The sequence below is a fragment of the Littorina saxatilis genome, linkage group LG1 (assembly GCF_037325665.1).
Source record: "Littorina saxatilis isolate snail1 linkage group LG1, US_GU_Lsax_2.0, whole genome shotgun sequence".
Classification (NCBI taxonomy): Eukaryota; Metazoa; Mollusca; class Gastropoda; order Littorinimorpha; family Littorinidae; genus Littorina; species Littorina saxatilis.
In genome coordinates, this window is record NC_090245.1 from 110,290,270 (window position 1) to 110,303,892 (window position 13,623).

The 13,623-nt window shown below is 48.7% G+C and overlaps 1 protein-coding gene across 1 annotated transcript; it reads right to left on the minus strand.

Moving 5' to 3' along the window:
* Positions 1-414: 414 nt before the first annotated feature.
* LOC138958208 (uncharacterized) lies at positions 415-11,731 on the minus strand. Its single transcript, XM_070329307.1, has 2 exons — positions 10,738-11,731; positions 415-677 (listed from the first exon to the last, which is right to left on the minus strand). Exons 1-2 carry the CDS (start codon positions 11,729-11,731, stop codon positions 415-417), a joined length of 1,257 nt encoding a protein of 418 aa, XP_070185408.1.
* Between the last annotated feature and the right edge of the window lie 1,892 nt (positions 11,732-13,623).

Here is a 13,623-nt window from a genome sequence, read left to right on the forward strand (position 1 = left end):
CAATGCACTGTTCAAACTTGCCCCACTCTTGCAAACCGCCCCCATCCTAACTCTCTTGCATGTATTGCGTAACCCCTCCTGCACTGTTTGTCTCACGTGTAGCTGTGACTAATAGTTGCATTGTGTGTGCGGGCGATTTATGGAGAGTTCAAAGAGTTCTCCGCAAAGCATTCTTTGGCGTAAGAAACAGCAACAAGCATGTGCTGAGAAAACAAGCCAGTGTTCACGGAAATAGGGCTCTGAACACAAACAACTGTTGTGATGTGGGTTCAGTAGGGCATGGAAGACTGCTCGTTCGTCGAGTGGTTGACGGTGTGTAGCCTATTCGTGTCGTTTTTATGTTAAAACAAAAAGATCGTGGAATTAACCGTTGAGCATAGATTATCATGATCATCAGCCTTGTTGGAACTATCATCATCGTCGTCGTCGATAGTCGCCGTCGCCATTGTCGTCGCCGTCCTCGTCGTCGTCGTCATCATCATCATCATCATCATCATCATCATCATCATCATCATCATCATCAAAATCACGGCCCTGCTTTTTGCCCCTTCTCTTTCTCTTCTCTTCATCGTCGTCTTCAACGTCTTTGTCATCAAAGCTGTCGTCGTCGTCGTCGCCATGATCATCGTCCGAGTCATTATCTACATTATTGGCAGAAAAGGCGGCTACAATGATAGCTTCAAAGAGAAGAAGCCACTAGATACCTTCATTACAGCAGTAATAATCTTCCTTCAAAAATGATTATTAATAGACGAGATTGTATCCAAACAAAATTAACAAGGTTGTTCGTCTGAAATGTAATTCTAACGCCGAAATATTGCATCTAAAGACGGACAATTTACAGACACTGTTACCCTCAAACTGAGCCAAAGACCGAGTGAGCAGGAAAGAGAGACAGACACACGCGACATTGAACGGAGACTGGACTCACGTGCAATGGGATGTAACCAGGCAAGAAGTGTCTGGATGGGAGAGGGGAAAGAGACTGGACTCACGTGCAATGCGATGTAACCAGGCAAGAAGTGTCTGGATGGGAGAGGGGAAAGAGACTGGACTCACGTGGAATGCGATGTAACCAGGCAAGAAGTGTCTGGATGGGAGAGGGGAAAGAGACTGGACTCACGTGCAATGCGATGTAACCAGGCAAGAAGTGTCTGGATGGGAGAGGGGAGAGAGACTGGACTCACGTGCAATGCGATGTAACCAGGCAAGAAGTGTGTGGGATGGGAGAGGGGAAAGAGACTGGACTCACGTGCAATGCGATGTAACCAGGCAAGAAGTGTCTGGATGGGAGAGGGGAAAGAGACTGGACTCACGTGCAATGCGATGTAACCAGGCCAGGCAAGAAGTGTCTGGATGGGAGAGGGGAAAGAGACTGGACTCACGTGCAATGCGATGTAACCAGGCAAGAAGTGTCTGGATGGGAGAGGGGAAAGAGACTGGACTCACGTGCAATGCGATGTAACCAGGCAAGAAGTGTCTGGATGGGAGAGGGGAAAGAGACTGGACTCACGTGCAATGCGATGTAACCAGGCAAGAAGTGTCTGGATGGGAGAGGGGAAAGAGACTGGACTCACGTGCAATGCGATGTAACCAGGCAAGAAGTGTCTGGATGGGAGAGGGGAAAGAGACTGGACTCACGTGCAATGGGATGTAACCAGGCAAGAAGTGTCTGGATGGGAGAGGGGAAAGAGACTGGACTCACGTGCAATGCGATGTAACCAGGCCAGGCAAGAAGAGAGGGGAAAGAGACTGGACTCACGTGCAATGCGATGTAACCAGGCAAGAAGTGTCTGGATGGGAGAGGGGAAAGAGACTGGACTCACGTGCAATGCGATGTAACCAGGCAAGAAGTGTGTGGATGGGAGAGGGGAAAGAGACTGGACTCACGTGCAATGCGATGTAACCAGGCAAGAAGTGTCTGGATGGGAGAGGGGAAAGAGACTGGACTCACGTGCAATGCGATGTAACCAGGCAAGAAGTGTCTGGATGGGAGAGGGGAAAGAGACTGGACTCACGTGCAATGCGATGTAACCAGGCAAGAAGTGTCTGGATGGGAGAGGGGAAAGAGACTGGACTCACGTGCAATGCGATGTAACCAGGCAAGAAGTGTCTGGATGGGAGAGGGGAAAGAGACTGGACTCACGTGGAATGCGATGTAACCAGGCAAGAAGTGTCTGGATGGGAGAGGGGAAAGAGACTGGACTCACGTGCAATGGGATGTAACCAGGCAAGAAGTGTCTGGATGGGAGAGGGGAAAGAGACTGGACTCACGTGCAATGCGATGTAACCAGGCCAGGCAAGAAGTGTCTGGATGGGAGAGGGGAAAGAGACTGGACTCACGTGGAATGCGATGTAACCAGGCAAGAAGTGTCTGGATGGGAGAGGGGAAAGAGACTGGACTCACGTGCAATGCGATGTAACCAGGCAAGAAGTGTCTGGATGGGAGAGGGGAAAGAGACTGGACTCACGTGCAATGGGATGTAACCAGGCAAGAAGTGTCTGGATGGGAGAGGGGAAAGAGACTGGACTCACGTGGAATGCGATGTAACCAGGCAAGAAGTGTCTGGATGGGAGAGGGGAAAGAGACTGGACTCACGTGCAATGCGATGTAACCAGGCAAGAAGTGTCTGGATGGGAGAGGGGAAAGAGACTGGACTCACGTGCAATGCGATGTAACCAGGCAAGAAGTGTCTGGATGGGAGAGGGGAAAGAGACTGGACTCACGTGCAATGGGATGTAACCAGGCAAGAAGTGTCTGGATGGGAGAGGGGAAAGAGACTGGACTCACGTGCAATGCGATGTAACCAGGCAAGAAGTGTCTGGATGGGAGAGGGGAAAGAGACTGGACTCACGTGCAATGGGATGTAACCAGGCAAGAAGTGTCTGGATGGGAGAGGGGAAAGAGACTGGACTCACGTGCAATGCGATGTAACCAGGCAAGAAGTGTCTGGATGGGAGAGGGGAAAGAGACTGGACTCACGTGCAATGCGATGTAACCAGGCAAGAAGTGTCTGGATGGGAGAGGGGAAAGAGACTGGACTCACGTGCAATGGGATGTAACCAGGCAAGAAGTGTCTGGATGGGAGAGGGGAAAGAGACTGGACTCACGTGCAATGGGATGTAACCAGGCCAGGCAAGAAGTGTGTGGGATGGGAGAGGGGAGAGAGACTGGACTCACGTGCAATGGGATGTAACCAGGCAAGAAGTGTCTGGATGGGAGAGGGGAAAGAGACTGGACTCACGTGCAATGGGATGTAACCAGGCAAGAAGTGTCTGGATGGGAGAGGGGAAAGAGACTGGACTCACGTGGAATGCGATGTAACCAGGCCAGGCAAGAAGTGTGTGGGATGGGAGAGGGGAAAGAGACTGGACTCACGTGCAATGCGATGTAACCAGGCCAGGCAAGAAGTGTCTGGATGGGAGAGGGGAAAGAGACTACATGGACTCACGTGCAATGCGATGTAACCAGGCAAGAAGTGTCTGGATGGGAGAGGGGAAAGAGACTGGACTCACGTGCAATGGGATGTAACCAGGCAAGAAGTGTGTGGATGGGAGAGGGGAAAGAGACTGGACTCACGTGCAATGCGATGTAACCAGGCAAGAAGTGTCTGGATGGGAGAGGGGAAAGAGACTGGACTCACGTGCAATGCGATGTAACCAGGCAAGAAGTGTCTGGATGGGAGAGGGGAAAGAGACTGGACTCACGTGCAATGCGATGTAACCAGGCAAGAAGTGTCTGGATGGGAGAGGGGAAAGAGACTGGACTCACGTGCAATGCGATGTAACCAGGCAAGAAGTGTCTGGATGGGAGAGGGGAAAGAGACTGGACTCACGTGGAATGGGATGTAACCAGGCAAGAAGTGTCTGGATGGGAGAGGGGAAAGAGACTGGACTCACGTGCAATGCGATGTAACCAGGCAAGAAGTGTGTGGATGGGAGAGGGGAAAGAGACTGGACTCACGTGCAATGCGATGTAACCAGGCAAGAAGTGTCTGGATGGGAGAGGGGAAAGAGACTGGACTCACGTGCAATGCGATGTAACCAGGCAAGAAGTGTCTGGATGGGAGAGGGGAAAGAGACTGGACTCACGTGCAATGCGATGTAACCAGGCAAGAAGTGTCTGGATGGGAGAGGGGAAAGAGACTGGACTCACGTGGAATGCGATGTAACCAGGCAAGAAGTGTCTGGATGGGAGAGGGGAAAGAGACTGGACTCACGTGCAATGCGATGTAACCAGGCAAGAAGTGTCTGGATGGGAGAGGGGAAAGAGACTGGACTCACGTGCAATGCGATGTAACCAGGCAAGAAGTGTCTGGATGGGAGAGGGGAAAGAGACTGGACTCACGTGCAATGGGATGTAACCAGGCAAGAAGTGTCTGGATGGGAGAGGGGAAAGAGACTGGACTCACGTGCAATGCGATGTAACCAGGCCAGGCAAGAAGTGTGTGGGATGGGAGAGGGGAAAGAGACTGGACTCACGTGCAATGCGATGTAACCAGGCAAGAAGTGTCTGGATGGGAGAGGGGAAAGAGACTGGACTCACGTGCAATGCGATGTAACCAGGCAAGAAGTGTGTGGGATGGGAGAGGGGAAAGAGACTGGACTCACGTGCAATGCGATGTAACCAGGCAAGAAGTGTGTGGGATGGGAGAGGGGAAAGAGACTGGACTCACGTGCAATGCGATGTAACCAGGCAAGAAGTGTCTGGATGGGAGAGGGGAGAGAGACTGGACTCACGTGCAATGCGATGTAACCAGGCAAGAAGTGTCTGGATGGGAGAGGGGAAAGAGACTGGACTCACGTGCAATGCGATGTAACCAGGCAAGAAGTGTCTGGATGGGAGAGGGGAAAGAGACTGGACTCACGTGCAATGCGATGTAACCAGGCAAGAAGTGTCTGGATGGGAGAGGGGAAAGAGACTGGACTCACGTGGAATGGGATGTAACCAGGCAAGAAGTGTCTGGATGGGAGAGGGGAAAGAGACTGGACTCACGTGCAATGCGATGTAACCAGGCAAGAAGTGTCTGGATGGGAGAGGGGAAAGAGACTGGACTCACGTGCAATGCGATGTAACCAGGCAAGAAGTGTCTGGATGGGAGAGGGGAAAGAGACTGGACTCACGTGCAATGGGATGTAACCAGGCAAGAAGTGTCTGGATGGGAGAGGGGAAAGAGACTGGACTCACGTGCAATGCGATGTAACCAGGCAAGAAGTGTGTGGGATGGGAGAGGGGAAAGAGACTGGACTCACGTGCAATGCGATGTAACCAGGCAAGAAGTGTCTGGATGGGAGAGGGGAGAGAGACTGGACTCACGTGCAATGCGATGTAACCAGGCAAGAAGTGTCTGGATGGGAGAGGGGAAAGAGACTGGACTCACGTGCAATGCGATGTAACCAGGCCAGGCAAGAAGAGAGGGGAAAGAGACTGGACTCACGTGGAATGCGATGTAACCAGGCAAGAAGTGTGTGGGATGGGAGAGGGGAAAGAGACTGGACTCACGTGCAATGCGATGTAACCAGGCAAGAAGTGTGTGGGATGGGAGAGGGGAAAGAGACTGGACTCACGTGCAATGGGATGTAACCAGGCAAGAAGTGTCTGGATGGGAGAGGGGAAAGAGACTGGACTCACGTGCAATGCGATGTAACCAGGCCAGGCAAGAAGTGTCTGGATGGGAGAGGGGAAAGAGACTGGACTCACGTGCAATGCGATGTAACCAGGCCAGGCAAGAAGTGTGTGGGATGGGAGAGGGGAAAGAGACTGGACTCACGTGGAATGCGATGTAACCAGGCAAGAAGTGTCTGGATGGGAGAGGGGAAAGAGACTGGACTCACGTGGAATGCGATGTAACCAGGCAAGAAGTGTCTGGATGGGAGAGGGGAAAGAGACTGGACTCACGTGCAATGCGATGTAACCAGGCAAGAAGTGTGTGGATGGGAGAGGGGAAAGAGACTGGACTCACGTGGAATGGGATGTAACCAGGCAAGAAGTGTCTGGATGGGAGAGGGGAAAGAGACTGGACTCACGTGCAATGCGATGTAACCAGGCAAGAAGTGTGTGGATGGGAGAGGGGAAAGAGACTGGACTCACGTGGAATGCGATGTAACCAGGCAAGAAGTGTCTGGATGGGAGAGGGGAAAGAGACTGGACTCACGTGCAATGCGATGTAACCAGGCAAGAAGTGTCTGGATGGGAGAGGGGAAAGAGACTGGACTCACGTGGAATGCGATGTAACCAGGCAAGAAGAGAGGGGAAAGAGACTGGACTCACGTGCAATGCGATGTAACCAGGCCAGGCAAGAAGAGAGGGGAAAGAGACTGGACTCACGTGGAATGCGATGTAACCAGGCAAGAAGTGTCTGGATGGGAGAGGGGAAAGAGACTGGACTCACGTGCAATGGGATGTAACCAGGCAAGAAGTGTCTGGATGGGTGAGGGGAACACAAACATGACCCCACAGCTTCCCTCAACATTTACAATGACGCTCTGGTGCCATCGGGGCTTTTTACAATGGAGTGTTTTGTGGGGACGAACGAGAGAGAGAGAGAGAGAGAGAGAGAGAGAGAGAGAGAGAGAGAGAGAGAGAGAGAGAGAGAGAGAGAGAGAGAGAGAGAGAGAGAGAGAGAGAAGGGGGGGGGGGAGAGAGATGTAGAGAGAGAGCGAGAGAGATAGAGAGACAGACAGACAGACAGACAGACGAACAGACGAACAGACAGACAGAAAGACAGACAGACAGACAGACAGACAGACAGACAGACAGACAGAGAAAGACAGAGAGAGAGACAGAAAGAGAGAGAGAGAGAGACAGAGAGAGAGAGAGAGAGAGAGACAGACAGACAGACAGACAGACAGACAGACAGACATGCAGAGAGAGACAGAGAGAGACAGAGAAAGACAGAGAGACATACAGACAGACAGACAGAATGAGAGCGTCAGACACACAGACAGACACACAGACACAAAGACTCACAGAAACAGAGATAGCTCAGGTGAACTGAACTTGTTTGTGTTATTTCCATTCTAGCTGATAAAAGCCAAAGTCACAGTTAACACAGAAAAAATGTATAGTCAGAGTTCACGTTCTAAAATGTCTCCTGTATTCTTGTGTCTTTAAAGTTTGTATTTGAATATCTGCTTAATTTAATTGGTTGATTGGTTGAATAATTGATTGATTGATTGATCAATTGCCTTATTGATGAATGTGTGATTGATTGATTTAATGATTTGTGCGTGCGTGCGTTCGTTCGTTCGTTCGTTCGTTCGTTCGTTCGTTAGTGCGTGCGTGCGTGCATGCGTGCGTGCGTGCGTGCGTAGGTTAGAATTAACGTACGTGAGTCATGTCTGTCTCAGTGTTCGCCGCCTGTCTGTCTGTCCGTCTGTCTGTCTGTCTGTCTGTCTGTCTGTGTGTTATGGCACGCCGTCTGCTGAGCTCTTGCAGGTGCTACGACAGCAAGTCAACTATCATGGCTTAAAAATACAATTTTCATGTTATTATTGTTATCATTTTTAGTGACGCTCCGAACGCTTCACGATTAGATGACAAATCCAGATTTCGGTTTGCATGCAAGAAATGTGTTCACCCTGCTGAGCAAGTCAGAGCAAACATTTGGGGTTCACTGAGTTGTATGTGTGTCTTTTCTAATCAAGACATTCACCACAAAATGGCGATCCCTTCCCACCTCACCTCGGTTAAAATGAAGGGAGGAAGGGAACTGGGGGGGGGGGGGGGGGGGGGGGGGGTGGGGGGTAGGATCGAAGGGAAGAGAAGTAGAAGAAAAAAGAGAGAGGGCAAGGAAGAAGGAAAAGATGAAGGAACAGAATAAGATGAAGAACAAAAGGAAAAAGAGAACTAGAAAAGGAAAGCCGTAGAAGAAAAGGGAAATAAGAAGGGAAATAATCGATATTTGGCGTAAGAGTAATTGATCAAATGTTTTTTGCCTGTTCGCCGAACTAACACAATTTAATGCCTCGCTTTCCTCGGTTGGCAGTGGTTTTGTTTTCCACCTCTCTGTGTCTCTCTGTCTCTGTCTCTGTCTCTGTCTCTGTCTCTGTCTCTCCCCCCTCTCTATTGCTATCTCTGTCTCAATCTCTGTCTCTGTCTCTCCCCCTCTCTATCTCTATCTCTGTCTCTCAATCTCTGTCTCTGTCTCTTTCTCACTCCCTCCCTCTCTTTCTCTATCTCTGTTTCTCTCTCTCCCACTCTCTATCTCTGTGTCTGTGTCTCTGTCTCTTTCTCTGTCTCTCTGTCTCAGTCTGTCGGTCTGTGTGTCTCTCACTTTCTCTCTCTCTCTCTGTCTCTCTCTCTCTCTCTCTCTCTCTGTCTCTCTCTCTCTCTCTCTCTTTCTCTCTGTATGTCTGTCTCTCTCTCTCTGTCTCTGTCTCTCTCTGTCTCTCTCTGTCTCTCTCTGTCTCTCTCTCTCTCTGTCTGTCTGTCTGTCTGTCTGTCTGTCTGTCTGTCTCTCTCTCTCTCTCTCTCTCTCTCTCTTTCTCTTTCTTTCTATTTCGTTCTCTTCCCCTCTGGCTCTATCTGCTTTGCTTCCGTTCACAGACATAAGCCCTACAAAAATGTTAATCGAATAAATTCGGTTTCACGATTCCATTTTTCAAGGAACCTTGAACTTCATGCTCAATTAATTTTATCCTGTCCCATCTTAACGCTGTCTCCTTTATCCTTTCCGCGATCATGCTTTGTGTGTCATCCATTATGTCTTCTCTTCGTGTTACGCCCCACCCCCTCCCTCTCGTCGCTCCACACCCCCTCTCCACTTCTGTTATCTCCCTTTTTACATTTAGTCAAGTTTTGACTAAATGTTTTAACGTAGAGGGGGGAGTCGAGACGAGGGTTGTGGTGTATGTGTGTGTGTGTGTGTGTGTGTGTGTGTCTGTCTGTCTGTCTGTCTGTCTGTCTGTGTGTGTGTGTAGAGCGATTCAGACCAAACTACTGGACCGATCTTTATGAAATTTGACATGAGAGTTCCTGGGTATGATATCCCCGGACGTGTTTTTCGTTTTTTCGATAAATACCTTTGATGACGTCATATCCGGCTTTTTCTAAAAGTTGAGGCGGCACTGTCACACCCTCATTTTTCAATCAAATTGATTGAAATTTTGGCCCAGCAATCTTCGACGAAGACCGGACTTCGGCATTGCATTTTAGCTTGGTGGCTTAAACATTAATTAATGACTTTGGTCATTAAAAATCTGAAAAATGTAAAAAAAATGTTTTTTTATAAAACGATCCAAATTTACGTTCATCTTATTTTTCATCATTTTCTGATTCAAAAAACATAAATATGTGATATTCGGATTAAAAACAAGCTCTGAAAATTAAAAATATAAAATTTATGATCAAAATTAAATTTCCGAAATCGTTTTTAAAACTATTTAATCTTATTCCTTGTTGGTTCCTGATTCCAAAAACATATAGATATGATATGTTTGGATTAAAAACACGCTCAGAAAGTTAAAACGAAGAGAGGTACAGTAAAGCGTGCTATGAAGCACAGCGCAACCGCTGCCGCGCCAAACAGGCTTCGTCACTTTCACTGCCTTTTGCACTAGCGGCGGACTACGTTCAGTTTCATTCTGTGAGTTCCACAGCTTGACTAAATGTAGTAATTTCGCCTTACGCGACTTGTTTTATTTGTATTTCTCTTATCCTTTTCGCTTTGCACATTTTTATTGTTACAATTATTAACTAGCTGCATGGGTATCCCTTTTTCCTGCTTCTCAGTTTCTCTGTCTCTGTTATTTGTATATTATATTTGTCATTATGTACGTGAATATAAACGTTCGTGTGCTGTTTGCCTAGCTGTTCATTTTTTGTTTTCGTTTGTATGTCTGTGTTTTTATGTGTGTTCGGCGATTTGTTTGTCTGTTTGTTTGTGTGTTTGGTTGTGTGTAGTTGTGTGCTTGTTTGTAGTTTTATGCTGACAGTGTTCTTTTCCGTTTATACTTACGTACGATATTGTGTATCCATGTAAACCAAAATGTGTTAATTGTGTTCATGTTTGCTTTTACGCTTTGTATTGACAAAAATAGATTTTGAAAGCAGGACTGTTTGTAAAAGTGTTAGGCTTCGTTAAAAACAATCTGGCTCTGGCTCTTTCATTTTCAATTTCACAGTGAATTGATTGTATCAGATCTTATTCTGCGTGATTGGTCCTTGCTCCTGTACCATTTCTTTATCGAAGCACAACCATAAACTCCACCCCGCCCCCGCCCCCTTTTTTGTTTGTTAACCAAACGCTGCAAGCTTTTCCAAATTGACAGTGGCTGCTTTAAACAGGTCAAACTATGGTGAATGGAAGCGAAGATTTCTGAGAAAGTAAAACTTCTTCTTCTTCGGCGTTCCAGGATTTTTGGCCTCAGGTCAGACTTCAAGTTTTGTAGCTTGAATAAAGCTGGTGGTCAGGATCAGGGAGTCTTTGGTGCCCCAGAGTTGCTCCTGCAGTGTGGCACCTTGTGGCCAGTGATCTGTTCTGGCTTCCTGGTGGAGCGGGCAGGTCTGCAGGATGTGCTCCGGGGTACGTGGGCCTGTTTCGCACGGGCAGTTCGGTGTGTGCGACAGACCAAGGTGGTGCATGTGGGCACGCAGTCGACAGTGTCCAGTCCGTAGGCGGAAGAGGATGGTCTGCTGATGGCGCTGTAGGTTGGGCATCTGATCATCAGATGGCAGGCTGTGTTGGGCATTCCAGGTGGTTTGGTAGTGTCTTTTCACCAGGGTTTTGGCTTCACTGTAAGAGACTGTTGGTCTTGTCTGCTCCAGATGGCTGCCAGTCTTGGCCAGTCTGTCCGCTTCCTCGTTCCCTGAGAGGCCACAGTGAGCAGGGATCCACTGGACAGCGACGTTTGTGCTCTGGGAGAGAGTACAAAGAAGACGCTGGGTGTCTCGTTCCAGCTGCTCTTTGGGCGACTGCAGGCTTTGGACGGCGGATCTGCAGTCGGTCAGGAAGACGGCGTGAGAGGGTGGGTGTTCGCTGACCAGGCTAACTGCTTCTCTGAGAGCGGTGAGTTCTGCCCGGTAGTTGGATGACAGCTCTCCGGCAGGCAGGGATCTTGAAAGGGTGTGTCCGTCTGGGTAGCGTACCAGGATCCCGCTTCCTCCGTTTTTGATGGCACCATCTGAGGACCCGTCAGTGTAGATGTGAGTCCATACTGAGGCGTTGTAGTCCTGGTGCATCATCTCCAGCGTGAGGTTCTTGAGGACTGCGTCCTGCTGCTCTCTCTTGCTGGTCACTCCTGGCATGTCAGTAACAAAGAGCACCTTGCTGAGCTGGCTGTTCCACTCTTCAGCGTCTTGGAGGGGCTCTTGTTCTTCAGGGGTGCGTGGTAGGAAGCTGGTTTGGGTTCTCTCTAGCTGCTTGGCCAGATGGTTGAAACTGCTTCTTTTCAGCCTGTTCTTCGTCAGCTGTTGGGTGTGCTGGTGTGCTGGGTGAGAGGGGAGTCGTTGCAGCTTCTCGTACTGCACGATGACCTTCTCTTCTCGTCGGTGGTCCAGGGAAGGGAGTCTGGTGGTGGCTTCAAGGGCGTGTATGGGCGTAGTTTTCAGTCCCCCTGTGATGATGCGCATGCTTGCGTTCTGCACTTTGTTGAGCCGGCTGGTGTTGCTCTTCGCAGCTGTGGCCCAGGCTGCTGCTCCATACTCCATCACAGGGCGGACGTGTCCCGTATACACCTGTCTGAGGATGTTGCTGCTGGCTCCCCACTTTGTGCCAGTCAGTTTCTTCATGATGGAGAGTCTTCTTGTAGCCCTCTTCTCCGCCTCTTTGATGTGTGGGTTCCAGGTGAGTTTCTTGTCTAGCTTGATACCTAGGTAGGTAGGGGTGTCTTCCTGTGGTATTGCCTGGTTGTTGATGGTCAGTTGGAGGGTCTCTTTGGAATTGGAGAGGGAGAAGCAGGTGGCTACGGTGAAAGTAAAACAACTAATAATAAGCCTGTCTGTTAACGGGTTGAAATGATTCCGAATCAGTGAAGAATTTGATTTCATCAGCGTTGGAGAGAGAGAGAGAGAGAGAGAGAGAGAGAGAGAGAGAGAGAGAGAGAGAGAGAGAGAGAGAGAGAGAGAGAGAGGGGGGGGAAGAGAGAGAGAGAGAGAAAGAGAGAGAGAGTGGCTAAATAGTGTGTGTGTGTGTGTTGGGAGGGGGGGAGTTGGGAAGTGTGTGTGATTTGTTTGGGTGGATGAAAGTGGATACAAAAACAAAAGCAAAATAAAATATTAATAATAAAAGAGGTAGAGACACAAATTGACAGCTGTTGCAAATCTAAGGAAATACCTCAGCACAATAGATCCATCATACAGAGCCAGCAAAGCGACGAGTCAAAAACACAGAATCCAATGTCAAAACATGCACTCAGATATAACAAAATCACAAGGAACACAACAAAGGCAACACAACAAACAAAAACCCTATCTGTAACCACAACACGAGAAACTTTAGCGGCAACACCTCGGAAAGCTGGAAAAGGAATTATATATAAACCCTCGACCTGCCTCGCCGATTCCAGACATATTTTTACGCCGAAATGATCGGGGGAAAATAGCTCGTGTTTGCAGCATTCCGTATCACTCCACATACACAGGCGGCGCGTGCGAGACTCGTGATGCACACCATATGCACGTGCGCTATGGGGAATGCGTCTGTGCAGTGTGCGTGAAGACAGCGGGCAAGTTTCAGCGGCGTCCCTAGTCACTAGAGTCAGACTAGACTTCGCTGAAATGTGGTCCTATCGAACCCAATGACGTCACTCTGGTTTCTCTACGTCGACTCCCGTACTGCTTCGAGTTTGTTTGGTTAAAAAAAATGCAGTCACTGCTTTTCTTTGAGAACCTTCCCCAAAAAGACTGAAATTGACAGAATGCGTCATCAAATTATGTTAGTTCAACATGTGTGTTTGAAATCATACCGAATTTATGTTACTTTCACCTTTATATTCGTGTTTGTATAAGTATGTACGATGTCGAGTGCAATTTTATGTTCAAAACCAATTTTAGACGATGAAAACTAGTTTTAGGCTTTTTGTGCTATATGAGTGCACGAATTATCTCTCAGATGTCATTATCAACCTGACCCCCTAACATTCGTGTGACGACGGCCATTTTGGCTGACTACGGTCCGACCACACCAGTTTCAGCGAAGCGACCAGAATAACGCAGTTGACTGAACAAAAGACTAGAGTGGGATCACTGAAACTTGCTGAGTGTGTATGGAAGGCCTTCCTGCTTCGTAACCGTGTGCAGCGGATAACGTCAGCTTTGGATGACAACTCCAGATTGCTACACTCCTTTGATCTGTCACGTTGCACTTGCTTCAGATTATTCCTTCGTATCGCTTTTTGTCGGGTTCTTTTCTTCTTTTTCGTCAACTCTGTTTGATTGTTGGGTGAGGTGTTGAAAGGTGTTAGTTATGAGGTGTTAAAAGGTGTTAGTTATGAGAAATGTGAGCTATTCTTCCCGATATAAAAACCAACCATGCGTGTGTGTTCGTCTGTGTGTCTGTGTCACAGTGTCAGTGGCTGTGTGTGTGTGTGTGTGTGTGTGTGTATGTGTGTGAGTGTGTGTGTGTGTGTGTGTGTGTGTGTGTGTGAATGGGTGTGTGTGTTTGTGTGAGTGTGTGTGTGAGT

Bases quoted from the DNA above. Each gene is read 5' to 3' on its own strand.
- LOC138958208 (XM_070329307.1), bottom strand. From the start codon at position 11,731: ATGAAGAAACTGACTGGCACAAAGTGGGGAGCCAGCAGCAACATCCTC. The intron at 678-10,737 runs GTGAAGCCAAAA...TTCTCTTTGAAG, and splicing joins AAGACCAACAGTCTCTTACA to CTATCATTGTAGCCGCCTTT.